We start from the raw sequence: 26,525 nt of genomic DNA on the forward strand, positions 1-26,525 counted from the left end.
TGCAAAGCTCAAACCTGTCCTCCAAAACGAACTTAGAACTAACAGCATAATCAGAACACTGTCCTTTGGCCCTTCCACTCACTGGTCATGTCAACTGGTTTTATATACAGATGAAATGGCCAGGGCCATTGTGCTCACCTCATGTGGAGGAAAGATGGATAAAGAGCATGGTATTGTGTCATGTAGTGTTAGGTTTGATGTAGGTCCAAGCTTTTTCAATTTCCCCAAAATGGCCAATTTACAGTACATTCGACCTCGGTGACCTTGAAAAGCAGGTCAAATCAAAGAAGACCCGGGTGACACATTGAATGGTTGTTAGAATTAGATGTACCTATGATATAAAATTGGTGCCAATTGGGCAAGTCATTACTAGGAATAATGGCATTTTGAAGAATTTAGGATTTGGCCCCCTCCCTGGAGGCCAAACGGCAAATCAGATCGCACCAAACTTCGGTACCTGAGATCACCTGACCAAGGGGTACATGTGTACTTAATTTGTGATCAATAGTCATTGCAGTTAAGAAACGTGCCATAGTTATGGCCTGACGGCAAATTTACGCCATTTGACCTCTGTGACCTTGACAAGAAGGTCAAATTAAAAACCTGTGTGACATATACTGTATGGTGGTTAGATGTACCCATGATATCAAATTGGTGGCAATCGGGCAAGAAGTTAAGGAATAATCACATTTTTAAGGTTTTTGGATTTTGCCCCCTGGTGGTCAAGTGGTGAATCATATTGGACCAAACTTCGGTCCCTGAGATCACCTGACTAAGGGGTAAATGTGTACCAAATTTGGTATCAATAGTCATTGCAGTTTAGAAACGTGCCATCGTTACATCCTAACGGCCAATTTACACCATTTGGCCTCTGTGACCTTGAAAAGGAGGTCAAATCAAAAACCCGGAGGATATATGATGCACCTTTGCTAGAAGTACCTACCATATTTTTTTCAAAATTTCCCGACTACTATTAAGGGAGATATTGCATATTTTCACTTTTAACGTTTGGCCCCCTGATGACCAAACCATGAAACGAATCGGACCGAAACTTGGTCTCCAAGGTGTCATTACATAAGGGTACATGTGTACCAAGTTTCAACTCAATAGCTCTAACAGTTACGAAACGTGCCCTGCTAACGGACGACGGACGACGACAACGACGACGGACGACGGACGCCACGGTATGGGATAAGCTCACCTCTGCTAAGAGGTGAGCTAAAAAGGAAAAGGCCAAATTTCTAGCATTATGCTTTATTTGTACCAATATGAAATATCTGGTTGGTTTTAACTTGATTGCTGATAAATTTTGAAGCGATCGACATTACCATTAAATGGAGTTACACTACGTACAGATAAGTCAGCACTGCAATTTACTCAAGATTAAATTTCATCCCAACCAATGTCTGAAAACAACAAAATCCTACAATTAGACGGATAAAATTCCTCAGGCCTATCAACTTTTTGACATCATATTTTTTATACTTGGGATATTTTCTCTTGCGCATGAGACTGACAGAAGATCTCATTTATAAACATTTTGACAAAAGATCTCGTTTATGAACATTTTTAGAACTTACAGTGCACCTGTCTTGATAGATACAGGTGCCCTCCCCCGCCCCAATATTTCAGCTCTCATCTGATCACAGCAATTAGAAATGTGCTCCAAGCCACCAGACTGCCTAATGTTGCAGTTAGAACTCTGGGCAATTTTATACAATTTCCAATCAGTGGCACCATGAAACAGAGGTAACTGCAAAGCAAGACATTAAAAGTTCAGACCTAAGATTAGACCACCGAAACCAGTTACTGGAGGAAAAAAGATGGTAAAGCACACCATATCATAGGTAACCGATTAATTTTTTGGCCTGACATATCATTCTATTATGTAATGAAGATGGTGATTGAAAATAACAAAGTATTAGATACAGATGATGTGGGACCTTCGAAGGGGTGATGTATGTGAGCCATGACAAGATTTATTTAAAGTTGGTAAAAATAACAGCTTTTTTCCAAAGTGATCAACAAATTTTGTTGTTACTCTGTGTTCTTGACTTAATAAAGGTAAAGGCCCAAAGCTATGTATAAACATAGGGAGACAGGATCTTAAAGCATACATCAGTGTTAACATATAACAAAGACACCCTTGCCCCCCCCAACTTTTACAAGCACTCAATATCAATGAACAAAGTCGAGGTGATAACATGAGAAGTTACCGGAAAGAAATCTGGCCACATATAAGACTCGCTCAGGTTCACAACTCAGGACTGTGAATTTTTAAAATCCAATTCCAGAGAAATCATGACCCATTTCAAACAACTAATTTGGAAACAGAAATGGTGCTTCATCACACCTACACTGCACTCCTGCAGTGACACTGCTCATACCCGCATGTCGACAAGTCAACCACTGCTAGACTGATGAGCACTCAAAAAATGCATTATTGAAATGCAACCAATCAACACCTTTCATATTGTCTGGCGGTGCTTGCAGAAAACATTTTTCCCCAAAAAATGAAATACCCAAAATAATGAAATATGGTTCCAAAATGAAATGAACAGCAAACAGTCTGAAATTAGCAATCATAGAGTGGAGTACTAATATACTATTACTAAGCCAGTCCAATTTCAAGCTATATGGTCAAGCCATCTTGATTTCATTGAACATAATTTCAAATTTTTAAAATGCACTTCCAAGTACAATGTAATTCTGAACTTGTATTGCAGTTTAACAAACGTACAGCAAAAACGTACATATAAATGTACATGTATTCACTTCACTGTTTTACTGCCATCATTGTAAATCGTCAAATGTTGGGGCACTCGAAGATTTATAGACACTTAGGTGGCATGGATAGGTGGGTGCAAACACTGCGAGACAGTATGCCACAATTCGAATATCTTCATTGTTCAGTCCATTATTTTTTATGTATCACATTACACCAGCACAATTTAATTGGCATAAAGGTAAACGTTTTTTGTTATATGATGGCAGGTACAGCCTGCTAAGCTGATCGTATGTGCATCCGAGGAGGGAAACCATCCCTGAACCAAAAGCCAACCGCCTTAATCAATCCATACTTTGTCACAGGAAATTTTCATCATCTCTACTGGAAATTCATTGGCAACACAGATTTCTTGAAATTTAAAGATACGGTATCCATCCATTTTAAGTACATTGGCAGACATGACAAATATTTCCCATCTAGAAAGTTACTTCTCCCATCACAGCATCAGTGAATTTAAGGACTGTGGTATGTCTCATAGAACATGTGTTAGCAAGAAATACGTGTCTCACATTCTATTCCGCAGAACCAGCAAGCAGTTGGTCTCAGGTAAAGTCACTTCGCAGTGCAAATGTACAGGCAGATCTCCTTACTGGTTTCATTCTCCAAGCACTCCCGAATTTGGCATTTGTATCGTATACACGCGCTCCATGCACCTTATATATAAATTAATAACAAACATGGAAAGTCTGAATGTGTATATAGAAGACAACTGCAGTGCCCCCTCGTATCATCGGTCGTTACTCATGAAGGAACTTGGCGTTGGTGAATGGATTAGCGGTAGCGAGGACATGGAGGAGGAGTTTGATGAAACTGCATCTTGTGAATGTCTGAAAAGTGAAAAAGATACTTAAATTGAGATCAAGTTTTTATATGCTAACAGGAAATTTAAGCCCTGAATACTTCACCCTTTCCAGACTCGGGCTTACCCTGGCTCCTCCCTACAGAGCAACACGCTCGAGGACAGCTTGATCCATTGGGATTGCTAAAGGTTTTCCCTCCAGAGCAACACTCTCAGGGACAGTATGATCCATTGGGATTGCTTAAGGTTCTCCCTCCAGAGCAACACTCTCAGGGACAGCATGATCCATTGGGATTGCTAAAGGTTCTCCCTCCAGAGCAACACTCTCAGGGACAGCATGATCCATTGGGAGTGCTTAAGGTTCTCCCTACAGAGCAACACTCCCAGGGACAGCATGATCCATTGGAAGTGCTTAAGGTTCTCCCTACAGAGCAACACTCTCAGGGACAGTATGATCCATTGGGATTGCTAAAGGTTCTCCCTCCAGAGCAACACTCAGGGACAACATGATCTATTGGGATTGCTAAAGGTTCTCCCTCCAGAGCAACACTCTCGGGACAGCATGATCCATTGGGATTGCTAAAGGTTCTCCCTACAGAGCAACACTCTCAGGGACAGCATGATCTATTGGGATTGCTAAAGGTTCTCCCTCCAGAGCAACACTCTCGGGACAGCATGATCCATTGGGATTGCTCAAGGTTCTAAAGGTCCTACCTACAGAGCAAAACTCTCAGACTTACTTAGATTTTTGTGAAGGAGACTTGAGGTAATCTTCACTGGCTAGTAAAAGCACATCTGGTCGCAACTCCTTGTTCTTGGCCAAACACTTCCTAATGAAGTTCTGAAATGAGAGGTCATCAAAATTATAAGCCTGCAGCAGAATGATATCAAAAATGAAAATAATGAGAATACTCCTGAAGTGTCTGATTTTCTCCAGCTCAGAAAGATTGAGACTGCAGGCGACTTAAGGTAGGTCAACATGACCAAGAGATTTCTGGCAAGAGAAAATCAATGAGTGCAATCAGATACTGATGATCAAACTGGAAGGCAGTGAAAAGTGATTCATGACAATGTCAAATGCCAACACTACTGGAATTCCTAGGAGCCAGTGCGTCATACTGGGCAAAAGTGAAGATGACACAAAGGAGCTTTCTCCTAATTACCACTTAGTGCAATTCGGATACTTTTGTTGCATGGCCGATCGCATCCAGGGTTGGGCAGTTAAACAGAAGCAAAGGCAGTTCTTGAGGATACTTTCTCTGATTTTACACGCCTGGCAGATTGGCAAACATTTAGCGTATTTCCCTGGGAACGTACCGTACTTCCTGTTGATTAAGTTGGCATGGAGAACTACTTCAGCAACGATCGCCAGCAAAGGATTGAAGGAATGAATGGCAAGTGAAATCAAGTTACCTAAGTTGCCCAAGGTACAAGTGACGTGTCAGTTTTGGGTATAAACCCATGAGGTCTCTCTGCTTCTTTCTAAAGTGACACACCCTCTTGGAATATTTGAGAACATGTCTCCTGTAGCGTAAGTGATCATGAAACACATACCTTTGCCTCCTGACTAACTGGAGGCTTGGCAGGGAACTCCGGCGCTTCCGGACCATTAACTATTAGATTGTGTTCTAAAATTTCTGCTTGTGACTTGTCATGTCCAAATGGCTGAAAGAAGAAGTTCTTAGTTAAGGGCAAAGCAACTCGAAAAATGGCATTTATGGGATCTTCGATGCAAAAATGAAGTATTTGAATTTCAGGAGAAACGTATAAGTTTGAAGCACATACAGATCTACATTTTCTTTAACCTCTTGACTACCGGGCCGTTCGAACCATTCCATACAGGGGCCTTTTTTGGTGTCATTATGCAGCCACGTGCATCTGGCAAAATCTCCATCTTTGCCGCCACTGCAACGCCATCTGTACAACTTAGGTCAAGTTGGTGGGTAGCAGATGACATGCCTGCATCACTATACACCAGTAGAGCCGAGCCAGATCATATACTGAATTTATATCACATGCAACAGTTCGCCAGAAACTCAATGAAACTGTTTTGGCATTTTCACAAAATGATATTTTCCTAAACTTGCCATTGTGCACATTGCTATAAAATTGCTTCCACTTCCAGTCTCATCAAAATTACCAACAGTAAAAATTTCATGAATCTTGCTATCAGCGTTCCTGAGATATTGACAAATCAAGATACTGCAAGATGGCCGCCTAGAGCCCAGAATGTAGGTCAAATTGAGGATGCGTAACATAATAATTTTTTACGACACTATTGCAAGTGCCGGACGCAGACATCAGGCATTGATGTCCATGTTTGACCCATCAGTGGCCAACACTGGCATGCCGATCCACCTTCGTTGTGCGTATATCCATCCTTCACCGCCGATAACTCCCCCCTGATCGGCCGTCAGAAGGGCTGTTACTTTATCAGTAGTTTCCCTGCATTCCCTTTCTTTCCCATGCGTCCATATCGTGACAAAACTAACATTACACTCACTCATGGTTGTCGTACGAGACACGCACTGAAAGCCATCATAATTGTAGACCAGGTGTTCAATGAGCAACAGTTCCAGGAATGCTGACCTGACCCAAATACACAGTGCATGTTGTATAGAAGAAGAGTACCCCCCCGTTTATGATGATGTGTCCCGACGGATTACCTGGCCCTTTGTGTCGGCGGTGAGAGGAGGAGACTTAGGACTGATATTCACCACCGATAAGTCGGCATAAACATTGGAAGCTTCCACTTCCAAAAAATTCCCCGGAAACAAAAATAAAATATTTGCTAAATGTTCATGTAATGACAGTTTCAACAGTCTCCTTACCTTTCTTCCATATAAACATTGATAGAATATGACACCGACGGACCAGACATCCACTTTTGATGAGATCTTGGGGGGATTTTTACCAACATGAAAGCACTCTGGGGGTAGATACCTAAAACAGAATGTTGCATATAATAAGAAGTCTCTTCGACTGTCTGATCTAAGTCACCAGATTGCAGGAATTCATTTTATACAGATGCAGTCGAGAGCTTTTGGGTGAGAGAACATGAATGAGAGCAAAATGTTGACGAGGATCAGACACGGTAGCAGTATCATATTCATCATGAAATACCACACGTCCCTGAAAATAACAATATTACAACTAGAATTCCGAAATTTGCTGGTAGCAAATTTGATAGTCCCCAGGTAGTCGTCATGTCAACAGAGTAGAAAGCGAGAACATTTTGCGCCGTCCTATTCCGATTTGACTGGTTAGTGGTGAAATCTGCTTTTCCTTTTGCAAATTAATTAACTAGTTCTAACGTTGTCTGAATTAAAGATGCTTTCCCAATGCTTGACTGGTCTGGCAAGAGGCATTGCCAGGAAAACGTGACGTCATTTTGGCCATTCTTCTTACCGCATGCCCTCCCTCTGCGTAAAACTTCCTGACATGGTGTGAAGTGGGAGGGCGCACAATGGGAACCAAACTGCCGCGATGTTAATAGTTTCTATTTATTGAATTCAGCGGCAGAGATTTTAAGCACGGAAAAAGTAGATTAACTCGGCTAATCTCAATGGATTTTACCCAGGAATGTTTTCAAGGCGAGAGAAACATCTGATTTAAGTACTGCGCTTATTAGATTTCATGTTCATGCCGAAGATTGGCCTAAAACTTGGACGAAAAGAGTGCATTATCGAGTGTTGGAGAGGTCACGTGATTGTACGAGAAACCTGAGCGAAAACAATACTGACTCCAACTCCCAGAGGGAGGAGCTGGAGTCATAAAAACGCATCTAAAGCATCGAAATATTCTGAGTTTTGAAAAAATCGTTTTGCGATAGTCCATGAATCGAATTGGGTTTCTTTATAAATACCTCCATCGAATCGTCCCATCGCTCGACCAACTCCTGAGAATAATGACGTCATTATGACGGGGCGGAGCTTATGCTAATGTATCAGCGTCTCGCCTCTGCGCATGTCACAGCGCATGTCAGATTGAATCGCAGCTTCGGTATGTTGGGAGAAGACGATCAGACGACATCTCAGCAAAAAATGCTTCAAAAGTATCGAAATACTCAGGATTGTTTTAATACTTTTGCGATAGTTCATAGATGGAATTGGGTTTGGTGGTGTAAGGGTGATTGATTTCTGGTTTATTTAGCCGTTTTGCTGGACTACCGCAATAAATGTATTGGTGGAAGAAAATAACAGTTTCGAGAATTCCAGTGATATCAATATAGTCCCCAGACGGGATCTGGGGCCTATAATAATTCCATATCTTTTTGGCCAATTTGACTCGAGAATCAACTGGCGAAGACAAATGAAACTTTTTACCCAAACGCTGAACTCACCAAAGAAGTGTAATAAATGAATTTCTTTGTAAGCACGCAACTGAGGTCCTAGTACTTGTTGCTCATTTGCTGCGCATTTGTTTAGCAAAGGCCTTGTCTTCCCAATATGATAAAGATGGAAGTTTGCCACACGCCAGACATTACATACATGGGTTTTCATGGACATTTCTCTATCATCAAATTCATTTGGTCTGTTTTCGCACACATTGCCATGTCCAAGTGGTGTGCCACCTTTAGACAGTATCTTCAAGCTACAGGCTCACCACTGAGGCTTGATTTTGAAAACCAGACAGAATTAAGGGGTCATACCGCCCAATTTCCAAGTTGTCACATTACTGGGCAACAAAGAATTAGACAGTTTCATACTGAAAGGGTTGCACATACCAAATGAAGGCAGCAACCAAGGTGACTTATAGAAATAGGTTTTATCTCTTCCTACCAGACAGACACTCACCAGTAGGTCCCTGCACCTTGTGAAGTGAGGTCCATACCACTATCAGGATGATATTTGTCCTCCTCCATTATTTTACTTAAACCAAAATCAGTAATCTTGATTTCTCCACTTGCGTTCCCTGATCCTAGTAAAATGTTCCCTGGAAACAAAAGGAACAAACAAATTTGAAGAAACAAAACCACAGAGCCTTGAAACATTTGAGGGGATATCAGCTACAGAACAGCAAGCAATGTGTAGAGACAAAATAAGACTAGATTGTCAGTGACATCACCGAGTGCATAGAGGCTGGTAAGTTACAATCACTACATGTATATGCCATGGAGATGTAACACCCATAGCCATCTCTTCACGAAGGAGCTCTGACTGAACCAGACAGCAGCCGGGATCACTTTCTGCTATTAACAATAGGTGGTGTCTTTTGTCTGCCTCTGCTAGGTCTCCTCGAGAGACAAGACCACTAATGAATATTCATAGGTTGGAGGGTTGAGGCCTATCAATTAGACGAGTGCATGTTTTTAACTCTCAAGTACATATTTGGAGAGGTATTGAAAAAATATTTGTTGTGGCAAGTCTACAGATATAAAGAAATTGATGAAAAAAATAATTTCGAATTTTGCTAATTGTTTTGAGTTTTTTCTGCCAGTTGGCTGAAAAGAGTGGAAATATCAAAGTCTGTCTAATTTGTCGATTATCAAAAAAATTTCCGTGGTCAATCACCAGTTTATTTTTCACCATTTACTTGCCCGACTGTCCGGAATAACATAATCTAAATTTCAGATTCACAACACCACGCGTTCTTTGATGCGTCGCGGTCAAACATTGACAATTTAACTGCTAAAAGGCTTAAACAAGAGGCCCAAGGGCCTGGCGCTCAGCTGAGTTAATATCATTAATATCTTCCCGGTGTTCAGTTCATTATGCATGAAAATGGCATGCTCCATGGTATTTGATATCCTTTTGCGTTCACTACGGTAACAATGTTTTTGGTTGACATAATTATGTCACTGTTCATTCCTCAATCCTGACCATAATTCGGGTGAAATCATCGTATGAAAATATTTACCGAAACATGAAGTTTATGCCATGAATGAGGATACTCATTGTCATAGCCTCGTTTACAAGTACGAAGTATTTTCCCGCGAATATTCAAAACTGCTTGGCTCCTTGCCAGTTAAATAACATGTGACTATACACAAAATAGAAAACTTTGATGGAAATTGTAAATCATTTTTTTACCTATCAGGGGAAACAAGCTGATGATGATCAAATAAATCATTCATGAGAAATCGTTTTGTTGCTGAAGCTTGCATGACGAAGTTAATGCTAAACCTTTTCTTGTGCTCTACTGCGCCACCGTAGTTTTCTATTTAGACCAGCGATGACGTCATTTCTGGTGATTCCCTACGTTGTCCAATGAGCGCTTTTTAAAATGTGCCATTTGGTATTGTACAAACAGAATGCCGTAGCTCCCTCAATTTCCAATCAATTTTTATGGGAGTGACATTATTGTATTGCTTAGAATGTCTACTTTTTACTCATGAAAGAATCGTAGAACTAAAACTTAATAGGCGACCAGAATCATGCCAATTCACTGCACATACTGTGGGAATTCTCCACTTCAAAATACATCGGCGATGTCATCGCGAACAGAGCATAGCATGCACTTCCGATATCGTTTTCACAGAAATGTGGCCAAATTTTCAAGAACTAATTTCTGAAAGTAGTCCCTAAAGACCTTATGACTACCACTGAAACGAACTAGTGATAATATCGCCTACCAGACTACTACTTTTTAAGCAGAAAATTGGGTACTTGAGTGTCATTGAGCTCCAGGCGTAAACAACATGCCGCCATTTTGTCTCCGCTTCGGTATTTCGTACGCCGCTTATAATGCACCTTCTCAATTAAAACCAACATAATAAGGCCTTACATCGTTGATTGAATAGGAACACCACACAAAACACAATAAAGTGGGGGTACAATCGATTACGAAGCTGAAGTGAACAGTGATTTATTCCTGGAGCTACTGCTTTTGTTGTGTAGCTGCCATGTTTTGAGAACTGGCAAATTAGGAGACTTCATTGATGGCTGACGTCATCGGGCGGGAATTTGAATCGGCAGAAATAATTAAAAGGCAGGGAGCGCCCTCTCCTGTTAAAATTTTGAACTTTTTCTCAATAAAATAGATTTTCAAGAATTTTATCTTAATAATAATATTATAGCATATTTCGACTAATTCTGCTGCTCCTAGGCCGATATAGGCCAGTTTCCTTCATGCACTCTCGCTCGCAGGAAGTAGGTCGAATGGCGACAAATTTTGTTTTGAAAGTAGAGTTTGACCAGAAGTATCCAGAAATGCAAAATTGAAGTCTCTAGGTCTTACGGTTACAAAATGTGCACCATGGGTTTAACGGATGGACGGATGGATGGATGGATGGATTGATGGATAGACGGACGCCACTGAACAACTTATTTGACAAGCTCGGCTGACTTAGTCAGCTGAGCTAAAAATAGATTGTGGTCTTGGCTCTCGAGGTTTACCAAGCGATGAAAGCTTGTTTTGACTTTTGGTTGCATAACCCTGGCACACAGTGACCGTACCTGGTTTTAGATCGTAGTGAATGACTGGTGGCTTGATCTCGTTTAGATATCGTAGCGCGTTGATTGTCTGCACAATGATCGACCGGGCCTCACGTTCTGGAATGGTCTTGTTTTGTTTCAGGTAAAAGTCGAGGTCATTTCCATCACTGTACTGCAGAACTGTACAAAAACTGGAAGAAGCAATTTTTTAAATGGTCAACCGACAATAAGTGGTATACTACTCATGAATAATAATAGGAGTAAGGGTTTGCGGTTTCAGTGACCTTTAAAGAAGTGGGCTTTTTTTACTTCAATCCGTTTGTTTTTCTACTGTTTCAAAGACTATTCCAGAAACTCACCTGTTGTTGTCTATTTCGAATACATCATATAATTTGACAATTCTAGGGTGGTCAAGCTGTTTGTGAATGTTGTACTCTCTAACTGCATGTCTGCAAGATAAAAGGAAAATTCTTTAGCCAGTATAAGTAAGGTGTGTGGGTGGTGGTGGTGGTGGTGGTGGTGATGGTGGTGGTGGTGATGGTGGGGGGGGGGGGGGGTCTTAACATGTTTCATAGCCAACTTCAGAACTGCACCTTTCTAAACAGCAATCTGAACAAAATTTCATGAGCAGAAAGGTTGATGTGCAAATGGCCAATGTTTCAACAACGGTTCTCCTCTTAGCCCCGAGCTTCCATTCAAAGCAAGGTATAATCCACACGTTTATGGTAAAGCACAACTTTCAGAGAGAGGAGATTCTACCAAGGGCTTGTGTACTATCCATTACACATCACCCAATATCGCCACGTAACGATAGTTTTCATTTCACTCTTGTTTTTCCAATGTTTATCTTGCATTTTCCTAATGTCATAATGAATATAATGGCACAAAACGCGCTTGACTCACTTTATATAATTAGCTTTCTTGTCATCCTTCCAATCTTTATTCAACTGGTGGATTTTACATGCTACATACCGCTGCTCCTTCAGATCAAAACCCTGCAAATAAGATTGGAGCAACACTCAACATATGCATTTCAAACATAACAGGTTTAAGGTACATTGGTGTTGTTGTACTGCAATGGCCACCAATTAATTCAACTTCTACATGTTCCTTGAGATGTCTTTGGCCTTGGCTCAACATAAATATTTGTAGGTTTTTTAACTGGTGAGGACTGGAGAAACTAGAATTCCGAAATTTGCTGGTAGCAAATTTGATAGTCCCCAGGTAGTCGTCATGTCAACAGAGTAGAAAGCGAGAACGTTTTGCGCCGTCGTATTCAGATTTGACTGGTTAGTGGTGAAATCTGCTTTTACTTTTGCAACATATTCGTTTTTCTAGTTCTAACGTTGTCTGAATTAAAGATGCTTTCCCAATGCTTGACTGGTCTGGCAAGAGGCATTGCCAGGAAAACGTGACGTCATTTTGGCCATTCTTCTTACCGCACGCCCGCCCTCTGCGTAAAACTTCCTGACATGGTGTAAAGTGGGAGGGCGCACAATGGGAACCACACTGCCGCGATGTTAATAGTTTCTATTTATAGAATTCAGCGGCAGAGATTTTAAGCACGGAAAAAGTAGATTAACTCGGCTAATCTCAATGGATTTTACCCAGGAATGTTTTCAAGGCGAGAGAAACATCTGATTTAAGTACTGCGCTTATTAGATTTCATGTTCATGCCGAAGATTGGCCTACAATGTGGACGCAAAGAGTGCATTATCGAGTGTTGGAGAGGTCACGTGATTGTAGGAGAAACCCCAGCGAAAACAATACTGACTCCAGCTCCCAGAGCTGGAGTCATAAAAACGCATCTAAAGCATCAAAATATTCTGAGTTTTGAAAAATCGTTTTGCGATAGGCCATGAATCGAATTGGGTTTCTTTATAATACCTCCATCGTCCCATCGCTCGACCAACTCCTGAGAATAATGACGTCATTATGACGGGGCGGAGCTTATGCTAATGTATCAGCGTCTCGCCTCTGCGCATGTCACAGCGCATGTCAGATTGAATCGCAGCTTCGGCATGTTGGGAGAAGACGATCAGACGATATCTCAGCAAAAAATGCTTCAAAAGTATCGAAATACTCAGGGAATTGGGTTTGGTGATGTAAGGGTGATTGATTTCTGGTTTATTTAGCCGTTTTGCTGGACTACCGCAATAAATGTGTTGGTGGAAGAAAAAAACAGTTTCGAGAATTCCAGTGATCTCAATATAGTCCCCAGACGGGATCTGGGGCCTATAATGATACAATACATGGTTTATAAAAGAAATCACTTGTACCTTGTGAACTTCCGAGAAACCTCCCTTCCCTAACAGGCATAACAACAGATATCGCTCATTCAGAATTGGATGATCTTTAAACCTGAAGACGAGAAACAATAACAATTTGTGTCAAGTTCGATAAAAAAAAGGCATAAAAAGAACAAATCTGTGAATGGAGTAACCCACAGCATTGCACAACACAAAACTGTCATCAAACATAAGGCCGAAGTTACATAGACCTCATTCGTTCATTTACCACGAGTCACTTTCCGGGTTTTTCTTTCATTCCTCGGTGAATGCACGCCACAAGGCCGTGCTTTTACAGAGGAACGAAAGCAAAAGGGGAAAATGAGTCCTGGGAAATGAACGAATGAGGTCTATGTAACTTCAGCCTAACTTGCACCAAAAAATGTCGTTACAGTGGAGAAGGAATTCTCGGTCTAATTTCAGTAGTTCTGTCGATGCGCATAACTTCAATTTTTTCATAATTGAACAATGGCATTTCCAAGAAGTAGGTCCAAGTTCACCCCAAGAGATGCTTCTGACTCGGTCATTTGGTCCTTAATTCAGTAGAGTGATCCCTACTCAGCTTCATCTCAATCCAAACACCAATATTCAGGCCGTTTCCCACAACTGTAACTGTGCTCCATGTTTTGCATCAGCGAAGCCTCTGATAAAGATTGGACACAATTTCTGTAAGAAGTTCTGCGGGCAGTTTTCCTCACCTACTATTGTCTTCATTTGCTATTCTTTTTAATTCCCTAATGTGGAGATTTCTCTCCCTTTCTAACTTTTCTAATTCTAGCTGCAGGTCCACGTCTTCCTTCTTCAGAGATGCCTGGCGTAACTTCAAAATTTCATCCTGTTCGAAGAATTCGACTAAGGTCAGGCTTCTGGAAGAGAGACATGTTGGTTTTTACTGATGGATACTGCACCCAAGCAAAAAATAATGTTCCATTTCACTTTTCATGTTTAAATCTTTTGCATTATGTTGGCCAACTCGTGAACAAAATCGGACTCAACTTTAGTTCCTGACAATTTACATCATTTGACTGAGGGTTACATGTGCAGGGGTTAGAAATATTGAGTTGAGCGCCGATCATCAACTTGGACATTATTAGCTCTATAAACAATATTTGGCGATTGCAATGTAAGTAGGAGGAAACTGGAGACCCGAGAGGAAACCTACGCTGTCGAAGAGAGTCGCCCTCGCTATCACATGATATACTGGGAAACCGGAACCTCAGTGGTGACTGGCGCTAATGATTCCACTGCACCACTCCCGACAGCCCTGGGGATTCCCAGACTTTAGATTTGAAGACACTGAAGATACTGGCGATACAGTGAAATGGTGCAGATGTTGATGTTTGATGCTTTGAAATGAACTGTCATTGTGCTCACATGGGGGAAGAAAGGGAAGTACCCCAATTGGAAGTCGAAGCCATGCCCTCAGATTAATGTGACAGGTACTGACGCTAATTTGTCAACGTTGCTTTGGTCTTACCATTGTGCCACTCTGACAGCCAAAGATATCCTCCGAGATCTACTGTAGCAAATTGATGAACCAACAAAATATTCACTTACTTATCTTGGCCAGGTTTAAGGAATCCGTCATGATCACGGCGTCCCTTCCCCGCTGTTGCACCGGTTGGCTTTCGTTTTACTAATAATTTCCTTTGACGATCTATTTCCTCTCGTTCGGACGATGTTTTTTCTTGTTGCCTAAAAAATATTCATGAAGACAATCCTTAGTTTTAGGACCAAAATTCTTTGAATTCATTGAACTTGAAAATTGGAGGGTAGCTGGCATTGATAAGTTACTTTCTGCTAATACTCACTTATCAGTCACAACTCGCTAAATTTTCAGATATTCAGGGGGTCATGTTCAACAACCATGGAAAAACCTGTTAAATTCAGACAACTTGCGTCATTGAAAAAGACATAAACTTACTTAATCAAGTCTGTGAAGGCATAACCATCAGTCCAATTCTCCACGAACGTAGCACCTTGCCTTTGTGTAACAAACTGACCAAGTCGTAAGCGATTTTCCATACTCTTCTCTCTTGTCGCTTTTTTTTCTAATGTACTCTGAAATCAACACCAAACAAAAATAGGCAATAGTTTTTAGTGGACAAGGAACTTTTAATCAAATGATGACTTGTTCTCAGTAATCGTCTTAAGCAATGATTGGACAACAGTTCATGACACAGAATAGTGAAGGAGAGTGTTCCACGTGCACAGACTGCTCAATATGAAATGTGAAAACCAAATCAAATGTATAATATTATTAAGGAAAGGAAAATGCACCCACTACAATCTACAATAATATGATGGTCTTGCCCAAAAGATATCAGATCTGAAGGAAAGGTTATGAATTCATTCAATTCTCCAACAAAATATTCTTACTCGTCAATATGTGCTTTCCACGTTTTTATTGAGTATGAAAACCTGCCAGGAAACATTACTCCTTTCGACACCTACGACCTAATTGTCTAGCAGGAATGTAAACAAGATGATGTACATGTATGACTAAGAAACCACTTGCACTTGCACATCTAGTAGTAGTATCCAGGAAAGGAACATTTTCCCTATCAACAGTCCCCGGCCCCCCTATTAGGACCACCCGTTTTGATCAATAATGTCTCCTGGCAAACTTTCACACCACTCCGTGCAACTTTTGCCCCAGCATGTCGTCATGTCTGTATCCAAGGTATGATGTCAGACAGGGACCAACTCAGCAAACACGTCGTTTGAATAAGAATCCACTGGTGAGGACAGGTACTCACCTTTTCTATAAGCAACTTTTTATTCATTTCTACACACTTTTCTATGTTTTCTTTTTGTTTGTCTATTAATTTTTGTTGAGCAGTCAACTGGCGACGGATTTCTTCGTTTTGCTGAAATAGAGAAGTTTGTATAAACACAATGTCACTGAAACAAATGTGACCTGCCATTAAGAAAGCTTAGGCAGTGCCGTTATCCTCCAAAAGTAATTATAGTCAAATTTCCAAGTAATGAGGGGCAATTTGCATGTGAAAAAGATTTGTGACCTATATCTTCTGGGGAACTAGGAGAATAGGGGCAGAAATTCTTTTAAAAAATGTGGCATTCGCCTAGGGTAAAAATTGTACAATTATTTATTTATGGCTCAGTTGCTTGCTACATGTCAAAATTCCCTGACTGCGGATGGACAGATCTCATGTCAGATAATTTTCAAATGCGGAGATCTGCTCTGTCGTTCCAGCAATAAAATAATCTCTACAAACACTCACCCTCGTCAACTCTTCTATTGTACTATCTTTCTTTTCTAAGTCTGACACAGATTTGGCTTCCAGTTGTTTCAAATGAACAACAGTGATCTCCGTCTGAAGAATAATACAATTCACAGTTAGAAAATGAACACAGACAAAATGCTGGCTTATTTAAACAGTTTTGGCCCCCTGGGGGTAAAGTCGACAATCATATGGGACTGAAATTTGGTGTTGGAGGTTACCTGACCTGGAGAGTATTAGGTGTACCAAGTTTCAAGCTGTTAGCTGTAGTGGTTAAGAAACGTGCCAATGTTACACTAAAATGGCCAATTTTAGCCATTTCACCTCTTTGACCTTGAAAAGTAGGTCAAATAAAAAACTCACATGACACGAGACGTTTCCTTACTTGATGTACATGCCATGAAAATATTATCGAAAACAAGTCACTAATAAAGCAAAATATTGCACGCTTTACTTTTTAAATTTTGGCCCCCTGGTGGCAAAGTCGAGAATCAGACCAAACAGAATTTCAGCATCAAAGGTTACCTCATCTGACGTAGGGATCATGTGTACCAAGTTTCAAATTCATAGCTTAAGTCACAAGTTGTTAAGAAACGTGCCATAGTTACACTCAAACGGCCAAATTACGCCAATTGACCTCTGTGACCTCAACAAATAGGTCAAATCAAAAACCTGGAGGATATGTGATGTATCCTTGCTCAGAGTGCCTACTATAGAAATATTATCAAAAACAAGTCACTAATATTAAAGCGAGCTATTGCACTTTTTCCCTTCTCTAGTTTTGGCACCCTGGCGGCGAAGTCGAGAATCAGATGGAACAAAAATTCGGTGTCAGTTGTCATATGACGTAGGGAGTCATGAGTACCAAATTTCAAATTCATAGCTTTAGCAGTTAAGAAACGTGCCATAGTTAAAAGTGCTCAAATGGCCAATTTAAGCCATTTGACCTCCGTGACCTTGAAAATTAGGTCAAATCCCAAAATCGTGCAATATGTGATGTATCCTTGCTAGGAGAACCAACCATCATAAAAAATTTACCGAAAACGAGTCACTTATTAAAGAGATATCACACTTCTTAGGATTCCACTTTTACCCCTTGGTGGCCAAGTTGGGAATCAGATCGGACCGAAATTCAGTGTCAGAGGTCACCTGACCTGGGGGGGGGGGTCGGGGTCGTGTGTACTAAGTTTCAAGTTTATAGTCCTAGTGGTAAGGAAACGTGCCTCTGTTTTTGAAACAGGATACAGACGACGACAGACACTGCGGTATTGTATAGACTCCAGCCAAAAAGTCAAACCTTGTCAGCGTGGGACATTGCACAAACATGATCCAGTTGACTTTTTATCTTATCAACCTCACTGAATGTTTGGTATGTGCATTTATATCTTCCACTAAAAATATCCACCACCCCTAGTGAACAACTGAAAGCAAGGCATTTCACTGAAGGCAACAAATACACTGTGAGGGAAAGCGTCCAGAGATGCAATCTGAAATCAGTATATACTGTATAACGTCCACATTGCAACGTCCGAACAAGACTTAATCATGGCCTTTTGAACTGTATCACCAAGCCTTCCAAGGGTCACAACTGAAACACGGGTGTGTTAAGAGAAGCTGACCAAACTATTAGTTGCTTTAGAATTCGTCAGCACCAACATATCACCGGAGCCTTTTTCAACATCCAGAGCCTCAGATTTACCTGTGATTGTTTGTGTCCTAACTGGCCAGGTTGTTGCAGGAATCGCGTGAAGTCTCCACTACCACAACTATTCATGCTATTGTTTTGCACCACAGTCTGTTGCACTATTGGTAACCCCAACATATTTATTGTCTGCTGCTGCGGAGATTGCGGATACTGAAATAGAGATGTGAATTGATGAATGTACATTATATACATAGCGTTATGAAAGTTCCACATATATGTCATATATTCCACACATATTTGCTCCTTGTCAGAGGACTTTCACTTTGACATGTGACCCGTCACAGCAAAACCAGGCGCATGTCGCACAGAAGATGAGCCTAAATGACACCAGGAGATAATGGAAGAAATTGATGTGCTCATATTTCACAAAAGGCAGACAATAGAGAAATGAACAAACAGTCCTTCTCAACCTGCCAAGCTCAGAGCGACATGCGCCTGGTTTTGCTGTGACAGGTCACATATACGACTTACGAGTACTTGAGAGAGGTTTTCAGTTATCACACTAACCTTAAAATATTCACTTATTTTCTTTGTTCCACCTTCTCCTCTGTGATTTTTACCGTTGCCACTATCGCCGTCTGCTTTTCGTTTTCTTTTTCGCTCGTTCCCCGAGGGTGTTCGGCTTTTCTCAGGGGTCTGGAAGAGAACCTTTTTTATTTACGACGGGCACTATTTCAACAAACACAAGTACTCCTACATGTTTTTGATTAGGACACTTCCTGTCCTTTGTTCCATAATCCATAGGGGATGTACATGTAAGTGGCAAGCAAGAAATGCGAGGCACTTGGGTCTGAAGCGAATCAAGACGTTAGTCACTCAAAGGTCAGTGTGCCACAGGATTTTTCACGAATAATATTTCAGCTCAGGTTTCCACCAAGGCATTTTTCGTGTGCTGTGTGCAGTCACGTGGAGGGGGGCACAATCTCTTAATGCCCTTAAGTGTGAGCAATGGAGCTCCTTTAAAGTGTGATTCGATTTCTTACAGTTAAAACAATGAACTTGACTTACACTAGCTTCTTCACCACTGTGGGACTCCACGCTCGCAATACTCGTGTTTGAATTCTCAGACACTGGGATCTGTGGGATTGTATAGCAACTCGACTGACTCTGACTGTTCATATTCTGAAACTGGAGATGAAAAGAAAAGGAACTGTTTGGAGGCGTCGGTAAGTGTCACACACAAAAGTAGTGCTATTTTTATCAGTACTGACTCGTTTTCCTGAACTGGAATATAAATATAGTACAAACAGCTCTTTGTAATTCTTGATTAAGTAGGAATCTACTTTTCTTATCTTTACTTGGTCTCTATTGCACAGTCATGTAGGCCGCCGCACAACAGCCCTCAGCCAGGATTACTTGTACTGCCTATGGATGGATAGATCAAGACGAATTCCACATTCTGTAACAGGTCACTCACCTTTCCTCCAAATATCCTAGCCTCTAGCAATTCCTGTTTTCTCGGGTCTAATTGTACAGGGTGAATATTATCCATCATCATCCCTAAAAGAAAGAAGTATCAAGGATTAGATATCATTGCTTGCCATTGTTCTTACTGGATCAAACCTTGGGTAAGAAATGTGCAAAAGTTACAAGCAGATGCCCAATTCACTTGATTTTAATGCCTGGTTGTCAGATGCAAGGTCCAAGACATAAAATTGGTCACCAATAGGCCAGTTCTTCTTCAGCGTTATCTCTGCACTAGGAGGAATTATTCGCCAGGGGATATTCCTCCTCCAAGGTGGGGGAGCATTACGGTTGGGAATCATTTGGGTTTACTGGCCTAGTGACTCTTCCAGAGGGACAGGCAGAGCCCACTACGACATGCTACTCATGTTTCTTACTTGGTGGCTGTCGGGTCCTTTGCATGGAACTTTGGTAATGTCTCATTCAAAGGACTGAGAAGAGCCAGAAATTTTAGTTCCTCCAGAGCAAAGCCCAGAAATACAATCAGAAGTTCTCCCTGAAATCGACCCCATGCCCTATTGCAAGGCAGCCAACAACCACTCGACTTGCCTCTTTGACATGCCAGTTAAGTAATACACTTTTTATGTTATTTTAATTTGGTCCCTAGGTTGGCAAGTGACGAGTCAGATTGGACCCTAGAGTACACGCGTACTGAAGTTGACATGTGTCATTAACGGAGGTATACAACAAACAATGAACCGCCAATTTACACTATTTGACCTCAAACTCTCCGACCTCAAGACGCGGGTCAAATCCTTAATACCAACCGGCGAGGTTCTAGTCCTGCCCGGATTTCAAAATGGCAGGTTATGTTCTCCTTTTGAGGGAAAAGGGCACTGGGAGCAGAGACAGAGTGACTCGACCACTCTCTTGATTACATTACAGAGAGTGGCCTGGAACTGGCCAATAGCGGTTACACACTGGCCACCTGGCGGGAGCATATACATAGGGACAACGTATATAACAGAAGTTGGTTGTCGATTCCAAAACATGGAATGAATTAAATCAGCTTGTCCATACTATTACTAACAATCAAATTTGTGTAATATATGACTGAAACAAACAACTCATGAAAAACAAACTGTTAGAAATTTGTTTGTGTCATTAAAATACTAAAACTTATTCCTAGCCGAAGATCCTGCCATTCCAAAATTCTGGTCAAGGATTACAAAAATAAAATTGTTTAGAATTACTCAATTAGGCCCCCGGCAGCCGCCGCCTCAGCACCACCACACGGGGTCTAATGGTATTAGGCTAGACACAAAGAGGGCTGAAAATTGCGTGGCAAACTCAGTACAGACTGTTGTGTTGAGAAATGTTTCATGTTGCTCTCATAAATCCTAAAGTTGCTCTTGGAATATCATTAAACCTTTCACGTTTCCAAGTAGAGGAGTCATGACTGGCTGCTGCTCTGGTCCACCTCCCTTTACAAGCTTTTGCAAATTGCTTTTTGTTCAGAGACTCCCATCTCCATCTGGTTAATCGAAGTGCACGATCCCAACCACAATTCTCACTCAATCATCTGCCATCTCCCCGGCACCATCTTTATGTCGGTCTATCTTTGAACCAGAACTCGAACTGTGTGTTGTTGGCCTGTCAAATAAACGGCTGTCGATCTCTGCTAAAATATCCTCTGGTGTGTAGACTAGCTCACCAAACATCCCCTGGTGCGCCAGCCAAGTCATCTGCCTTCAATTTGTAAAGTATACCACACTGTGACCTGGCATCACACTACATGTCAACTTAGGATCCGCCTGGTCGATGATTGGCATTTTCTATCTCTCTCATATGAATATTTACATCCTGTCGCGCAGTTGTAACCCATCCATACCATCCCTAACCGCACAACAACTAAGAACACTCCCGAAAAAAACCCAAATTCGAACATGCTCTCACCCTCACAGCAGTACCCCAATGATGTCTTTCACAATACAGCACAGCGTACAATACAAAGGGTCTGCTGTTGTTACATGTACTATGTACGTGATCAATGATACCCCATGGCTGGCAGATGAGATCATGCATTTGGCATTAATAGGAAATCCTGCAAATGTCATAATTTTCAGGAGTGGTCATTGTCAGAGTGAACTTACAAGTTTTCAATTTCATTGGATTAAAACTGCAGATTCATTTGAGGTTTGTTAAGGGTTGACCAAAGGCACCACTATTTTGGCCCAAACTTGAATCGTAAAGCAAATGATTTCATGTTAGCCAAAACGTAGGTGCAACCCTTCCAATGCACAACTTACTTTGATAATGAGTGCACTGACATGAGCGAAGGAGCCTCCTAAGTTCTATCAATCAATGTCTATCTTCAGCACAAACCAGTGAAAACAGTGGATCCAAATACATGACATGGTCTGCATAACAAAGGTCCTGCGCACGATGAGTTTGACCTTGAAACAGTTGTACACTTTTTTATTATAATTTAAAACGTCATGACGTAAATGGCGATGTAACGCAGAAGTGGCAATGCAATATTGTGCATGTTAGGCTTGCACTGCAAGTGTGAAAAAGTGATCAAGTTGAGCGCAGCGCAGGATATTTGACTTCCAAGTTTGACCAGGGAAAAGTGTTGAATGGTTTTTGAAGTGTGTGGCGATGACTGCCTTGGGTAAAAATTGGGGATCACGATTCACGCCACCTTGGTAAGATATGGGTGTCGGATCATACTGTCAAAGAAACACACCAAAACCATGATTGCATGAAAACAGCGAAAATGACGACTTGTTCACTGACACAGATCGTGTTGTGTAAACTCAAGTGTGTTTTGTCAGGCACACAAGTGCCTGTCCTGACTGAACAACAAAATGTGAAATATCAAAGTTATTTCCTCAAGTCAATTTGGAAATGATTCTGCTGACGATGGGATCTTTTCTGAAGTGAACAGCAGCAGGTGGAAGAGTTCGATTATTTTCAGAACTTGATTTGGAAGAAGCCAGCATCACCTTGTTGGGGGATCATGGGCGATTCCAATTACTTGCAGATCTGGGGGTGGAAGGTTGTGTGTTGACATGAGAGAAAATGACATCTTTGACAAATCACCCACAGATCGTGTACATTTCGAGATTCAAAGGGTAGGGGACATATACACGGTTTTACTTGTAGGGATAGATGAAGTGGTTCTGGGAGCTTAGCGATATAATTTACTGGTTATATGTACCCTCACCTTCCCGAGCAGGACTCCGCGAAAGAGACGTGCTGATATTCCAAGATGGCGCAGGTGAACCACAGGAATTGGACACCGTTGTAGTCGGTTTACTCATAATATGCGCCGTGGTTTGGCAGCAAAATTGGGACGCAGCACCGGAAGGCCTCAGTCTTGTTATTGATGGGCCAATCTACAGTCATGTGTGGGCTCTAAAAGGATCAAATCAACGTTTTCTGAAGGGTCCGACTCTGCAGCAAACTTTGTTGTGTTCCTGTGACGTCACTAGCGCGCCGTTCTGCTCCCGAGCGGAACGTGGTAATCCCGGAAATTTTTGAGAGTTGGAGATGTCAATATTTTGCGTATTTTCCTTTTGCATTTGAAAAAAGACTGTTGAAGCACTCTCTTGCCATATTGCAATGCAAATTTAGCAGAATTTCGTCTGCAATTAAAGGGTAAATACCTATGACACATGCTAGATGATACTTGATTGGTTTACCTCAATAACCTGGGGCATTTCTTACCCAATCAAGGCATCTGTTACAGTGTACCACGTGACATGAGGCAGCCCTTCCTGGATCTGACATGTGCTTCTGTTTACAAACAAGCAACATGTGCTTAAGATGGCAAAAGGCTGTAATATTGTAATGTAAGAGACAGCAACATCAACCAAAATTTCATGAGCCTCAACTTAGAGGAAAATGAAACGAAGGTCATTCTACTGCAATGCCATCACATCTCAGTAAAAATGAAAAGGGAGCACAATGGATACTGCATCACATAGGCCGTGCTGGCCGGCTGCCACCAGGGTTTATGGATTTGAGATGTAAGCGACGTCTCAAATGTAAACTGGCATGAATCAAATTTATCGGCTCAGAACCGCGACGTCAATCATGGTGTATCAGGTGTAGCCCATTATATAGCCTCGATCCGCCACGTTGTACATCGAGCCTATGTGCTACCTCGAAAAAGCCAGGAATTCCGGCCCAAACGCATTAATTTAAGCTGAAGCCATGACGAATAACAGGAAAACCCCTCGCTACAAAAATAGTTCGACGTCACAAGGCTAGCCAACCAATCAGGCCATTGTTTCGTCAACCAAATAGGCAGCTCGCACTTCGTCCCTTTTGGGGACGAAGTATTGGCCTATATCAGGTGGTGCCCAGTTTGACGTCACTGACTTACTGATGACGCTGTGTGACGTTTCTTGTCGATGGTGGTGTTCATTCTGAAGAAAACCGAGCTGTTTTGATTGAAGGCCTATGCTGATTGTAAAAAAATTGAAATATTTTGAAATACATGTACGTATAGCTACATTTTTCACTGGGGAAGACAACCATTCATGCATAATTCAAGCATCAAAGGGATATATACATTGTATACCGTTCATATTTAGTTGTTGATCAGGAAAATAGCCAGTTTTTAGCTATACTTCGATGGTCCTAGGTCTCATCTTATACACACCCGCTAAAATTCGCCTAGTCAGTAAACCGAGTTAGACGATGGTTACCATTGACGATGCTTGGAGAAAGAGAGCGTATGTCATCACGTCGTGTCTCTCGTCTGTCCGTCCGTCAACAATGGTGGCACGTTTGCTCACCATTGAGTCTAGAAAGTTTTAAGTTGGTGTGTGGATGTCTTATGACAACATGACTTGACAATTGCAATTTGACCTACTTTCCGGGCTCCAGGTGGCCATCTTTGAAAACCTTATGTTGTCAATATCTCATTAACGCTGACTGCTAGAATCATGAAATTTGTACTGTGGATACATACATCTGATAAGAGTTCATGACATAATATACATGCTTTTGATTTGACATAGTTGTCATGGTCATAGAAGCCAAACTCTAAAATCATCGAAGGTGGCATGTTTCGTTATTACATGTACTTGTTGTAGACTCTTCAAATTTGGCCTGTAGACACCTATTTGGCCTCTCTACATGTTGACCAAAAATAGGTCGATGTGACCTGCATTTCAGTTATAAGTAGGTCACAAGTTTGTAAAATCCATTTAAGAGATTATTGATTGAAAATTGTTTACCCAAGGTTACATATGACTTGACCAAATGGGTCTGATTTCTATCTGTCTATTTGCTCCATTCTATTTGTAAACTATAACTAAATTATACAATAGTTCAACAGTAGTCTGCCTAATTTGTGCCACGATTTGTCATATTTTTGTAGTCTTTAAGAATTTTGGTTTGTAGACATAGGCCTAGTAGGCCCGTGGATCGGCATCGTCTCCTGTCCTTTAAACTTATGCAGACATTTCATCTGCCTTTACCTTCCATCCAGCCACTCAATCACTGTTAACATTCAAGGTCATCGTCAAAAACGTCAAAAACCTCCACGCCTCATTTGATTCATTCCCAGCTGAGCACAATGTCCCCAGGACATTTCATTCGCAATGTGAGAAACGGCAACGTTGACATTTATATTCAATACATATTCACGCTTTTCCACTGTCACAGCCTCCATTCCCTTCACGGCCTCCATTTCCTTCATGGCCTCCATTCCCTTCACGGTCTTGTCGAAGACATAAGTATGTCCTCCCATTTGAGCCGTGTAGGCTAGTGTTTCCCACCCAAGTTCATCTTGCGCGCATTCACTGCCGAGACCTTGGAACCAGAAAAAATGGCCAAAAGAGGAGTTGAACCTTGCAATAAGGATAACAATGCCAGGTCATGCTCAAAAGAAGGATCACTTACCTATGGCGATCCGATTCGGTCACAATTGCCCTATTTCAGTTGAACTGATATTATTTTCAGTTAAGTATGGCGGGTGGTTATGGTCACATTTAATATATACTGTTCAACTATTAATGATAGTGTTCAACAATAATTCTTTTTTGATTTGTGTACAACACATATCATTTCCCGGCTGTTCGACCAGTTGGAGTACCAGCTGAACATCACGTGGTCGATGAGTGGGCGTTGTAATCAACGCAAACTGATATTAGACCACGAAGTGATATATTATGTGTTGAACACAAATCAAAAAGGAACTATTGTTGAACACTATATATTAACAGTTGAGCAGACCGTAACCGCCCGCCATAGTTAAGCCTTTAATAAAGGGGACTACAGGCAGGAGCAGAGGGCTAATTTGGCCATCTTCCGGTGACTAATATACAAAGTAAAGGCCTTCATACACTACATGACAAAAGTAGAAATCAGCTGCTACAAAAGTCACCTTCGACAAAAGACATTCTGGTGACATTCCACAGAAGTCGAAATTTCTCCACACACTGATAGACATGTGGACGTGCAAAACGCAACTACGACATATGTTTCCAGGTGACACTCGACAATAGTCAATAATGTAGCACACATTTGCTACAAAATGATCCCGACAGGCCACAGAAATCACCATTTGCCACAAATATTTTTGTGACTTTCCACAGTTGTTGACTGGTCACTACACATTCATGACATTCCACGTTAACAATGACCAAAACTCTTCTACACCGACGTCAAACTTCATAACCATGGCAGACACCGAACTGGTCGCATCGGTATGTCTGTCTCTCATTGTCATCATTCGGCGAAGACGAACGAGACGAATGCGATTTTCTTGATTGCGTCATCTGCTGCTAGCATAAACAACGGCGGGTATTAAAACAGTACAAGCATTCAAGTATAATCAACATGAATGAGATTTACATTTTGCCTCAGAATCTTTGGACTATAGGACTGTAGCCTGTGTACCA

At 41.4% G+C, this 26,525-nt stretch overlaps 1 protein-coding gene across 2 annotated transcripts; it reads right to left on the reverse strand.

Annotated features, from left to right (window-relative positions):
* Nucleotides 1–623: 623 nt before the first annotated feature.
* Nucleotides 624–23,086, reverse strand: LOC135500585 (serine/threonine-protein kinase tousled-like 2). Of its 2 annotated transcripts, none has more exons than XM_064792130.1 (19): nt 22,835–23,086; nt 19,619–19,701; nt 19,210–19,323; nt 18,709–18,837; nt 18,196–18,351; nt 16,497–16,589; nt 16,011–16,121; nt 15,176–15,312; nt 14,809–14,946; nt 13,950–14,117; nt 13,243–13,324; nt 11,867–11,958; nt 11,323–11,412; nt 10,985–11,154; nt 8,384–8,522; nt 6,419–6,530; nt 5,142–5,252; nt 4,328–4,428; nt 624–3,615 (listed from the first exon to the last, which is right to left on the reverse strand). In XM_064792130.1, the coding sequence occupies exons 1-19, from the start codon at nt 22,929–22,931 to the stop codon at nt 3,516–3,518; spliced, it is 2,223 nt and encodes a 740-aa protein (XP_064648200.1). In that variant the 5' UTR covers nt 22,932–23,086; the 3' UTR covers nt 624–3,515. The 2 variants fall into 2 exon arrangements, with proteins under 2 accessions (XP_064648200.1, XP_064648198.1); XM_064792128.1 differs by having other exon boundaries at nt 19,210–19,329.
* Nucleotides 23,087–26,525: the final 3,439 nt, after the last annotated feature.

The sequence above is a fragment of the Lineus longissimus genome, chromosome 16, assembly GCF_910592395.1.
Source record: "Lineus longissimus chromosome 16, tnLinLong1.2, whole genome shotgun sequence".
NCBI classification, from domain to species: Eukaryota; Metazoa; Nemertea; class Pilidiophora; order Heteronemertea; family Lineidae; genus Lineus; species Lineus longissimus.

What these genes read in the sequence shown, in the direction of transcription:
- LOC135500585 (XM_064792128.1), bottom strand. Translation starts at nt 22,931, where the DNA reads ATGAGTAAACCGACTACAACGGTGTCCAATTCCTGTGGTTCACCTGCG. An exon ending in GCGGAGTCCTGCTCGGGAAG is followed by an intron (nt 19,702 to 22,834) that starts GTGAGGGTACAT and finishes TCTTTCTTTTAG; the next exon opens with GGATGATGATGGATAATATT. An exon ending in CAGTTAGTCAGGAGGCAAAG is followed by an intron (nt 4,429 to 5,141) that starts GTATGTGTTTCA and finishes CTCTCATTTCAG; the next exon opens with AACTTCATTAGGAAGTGTTT.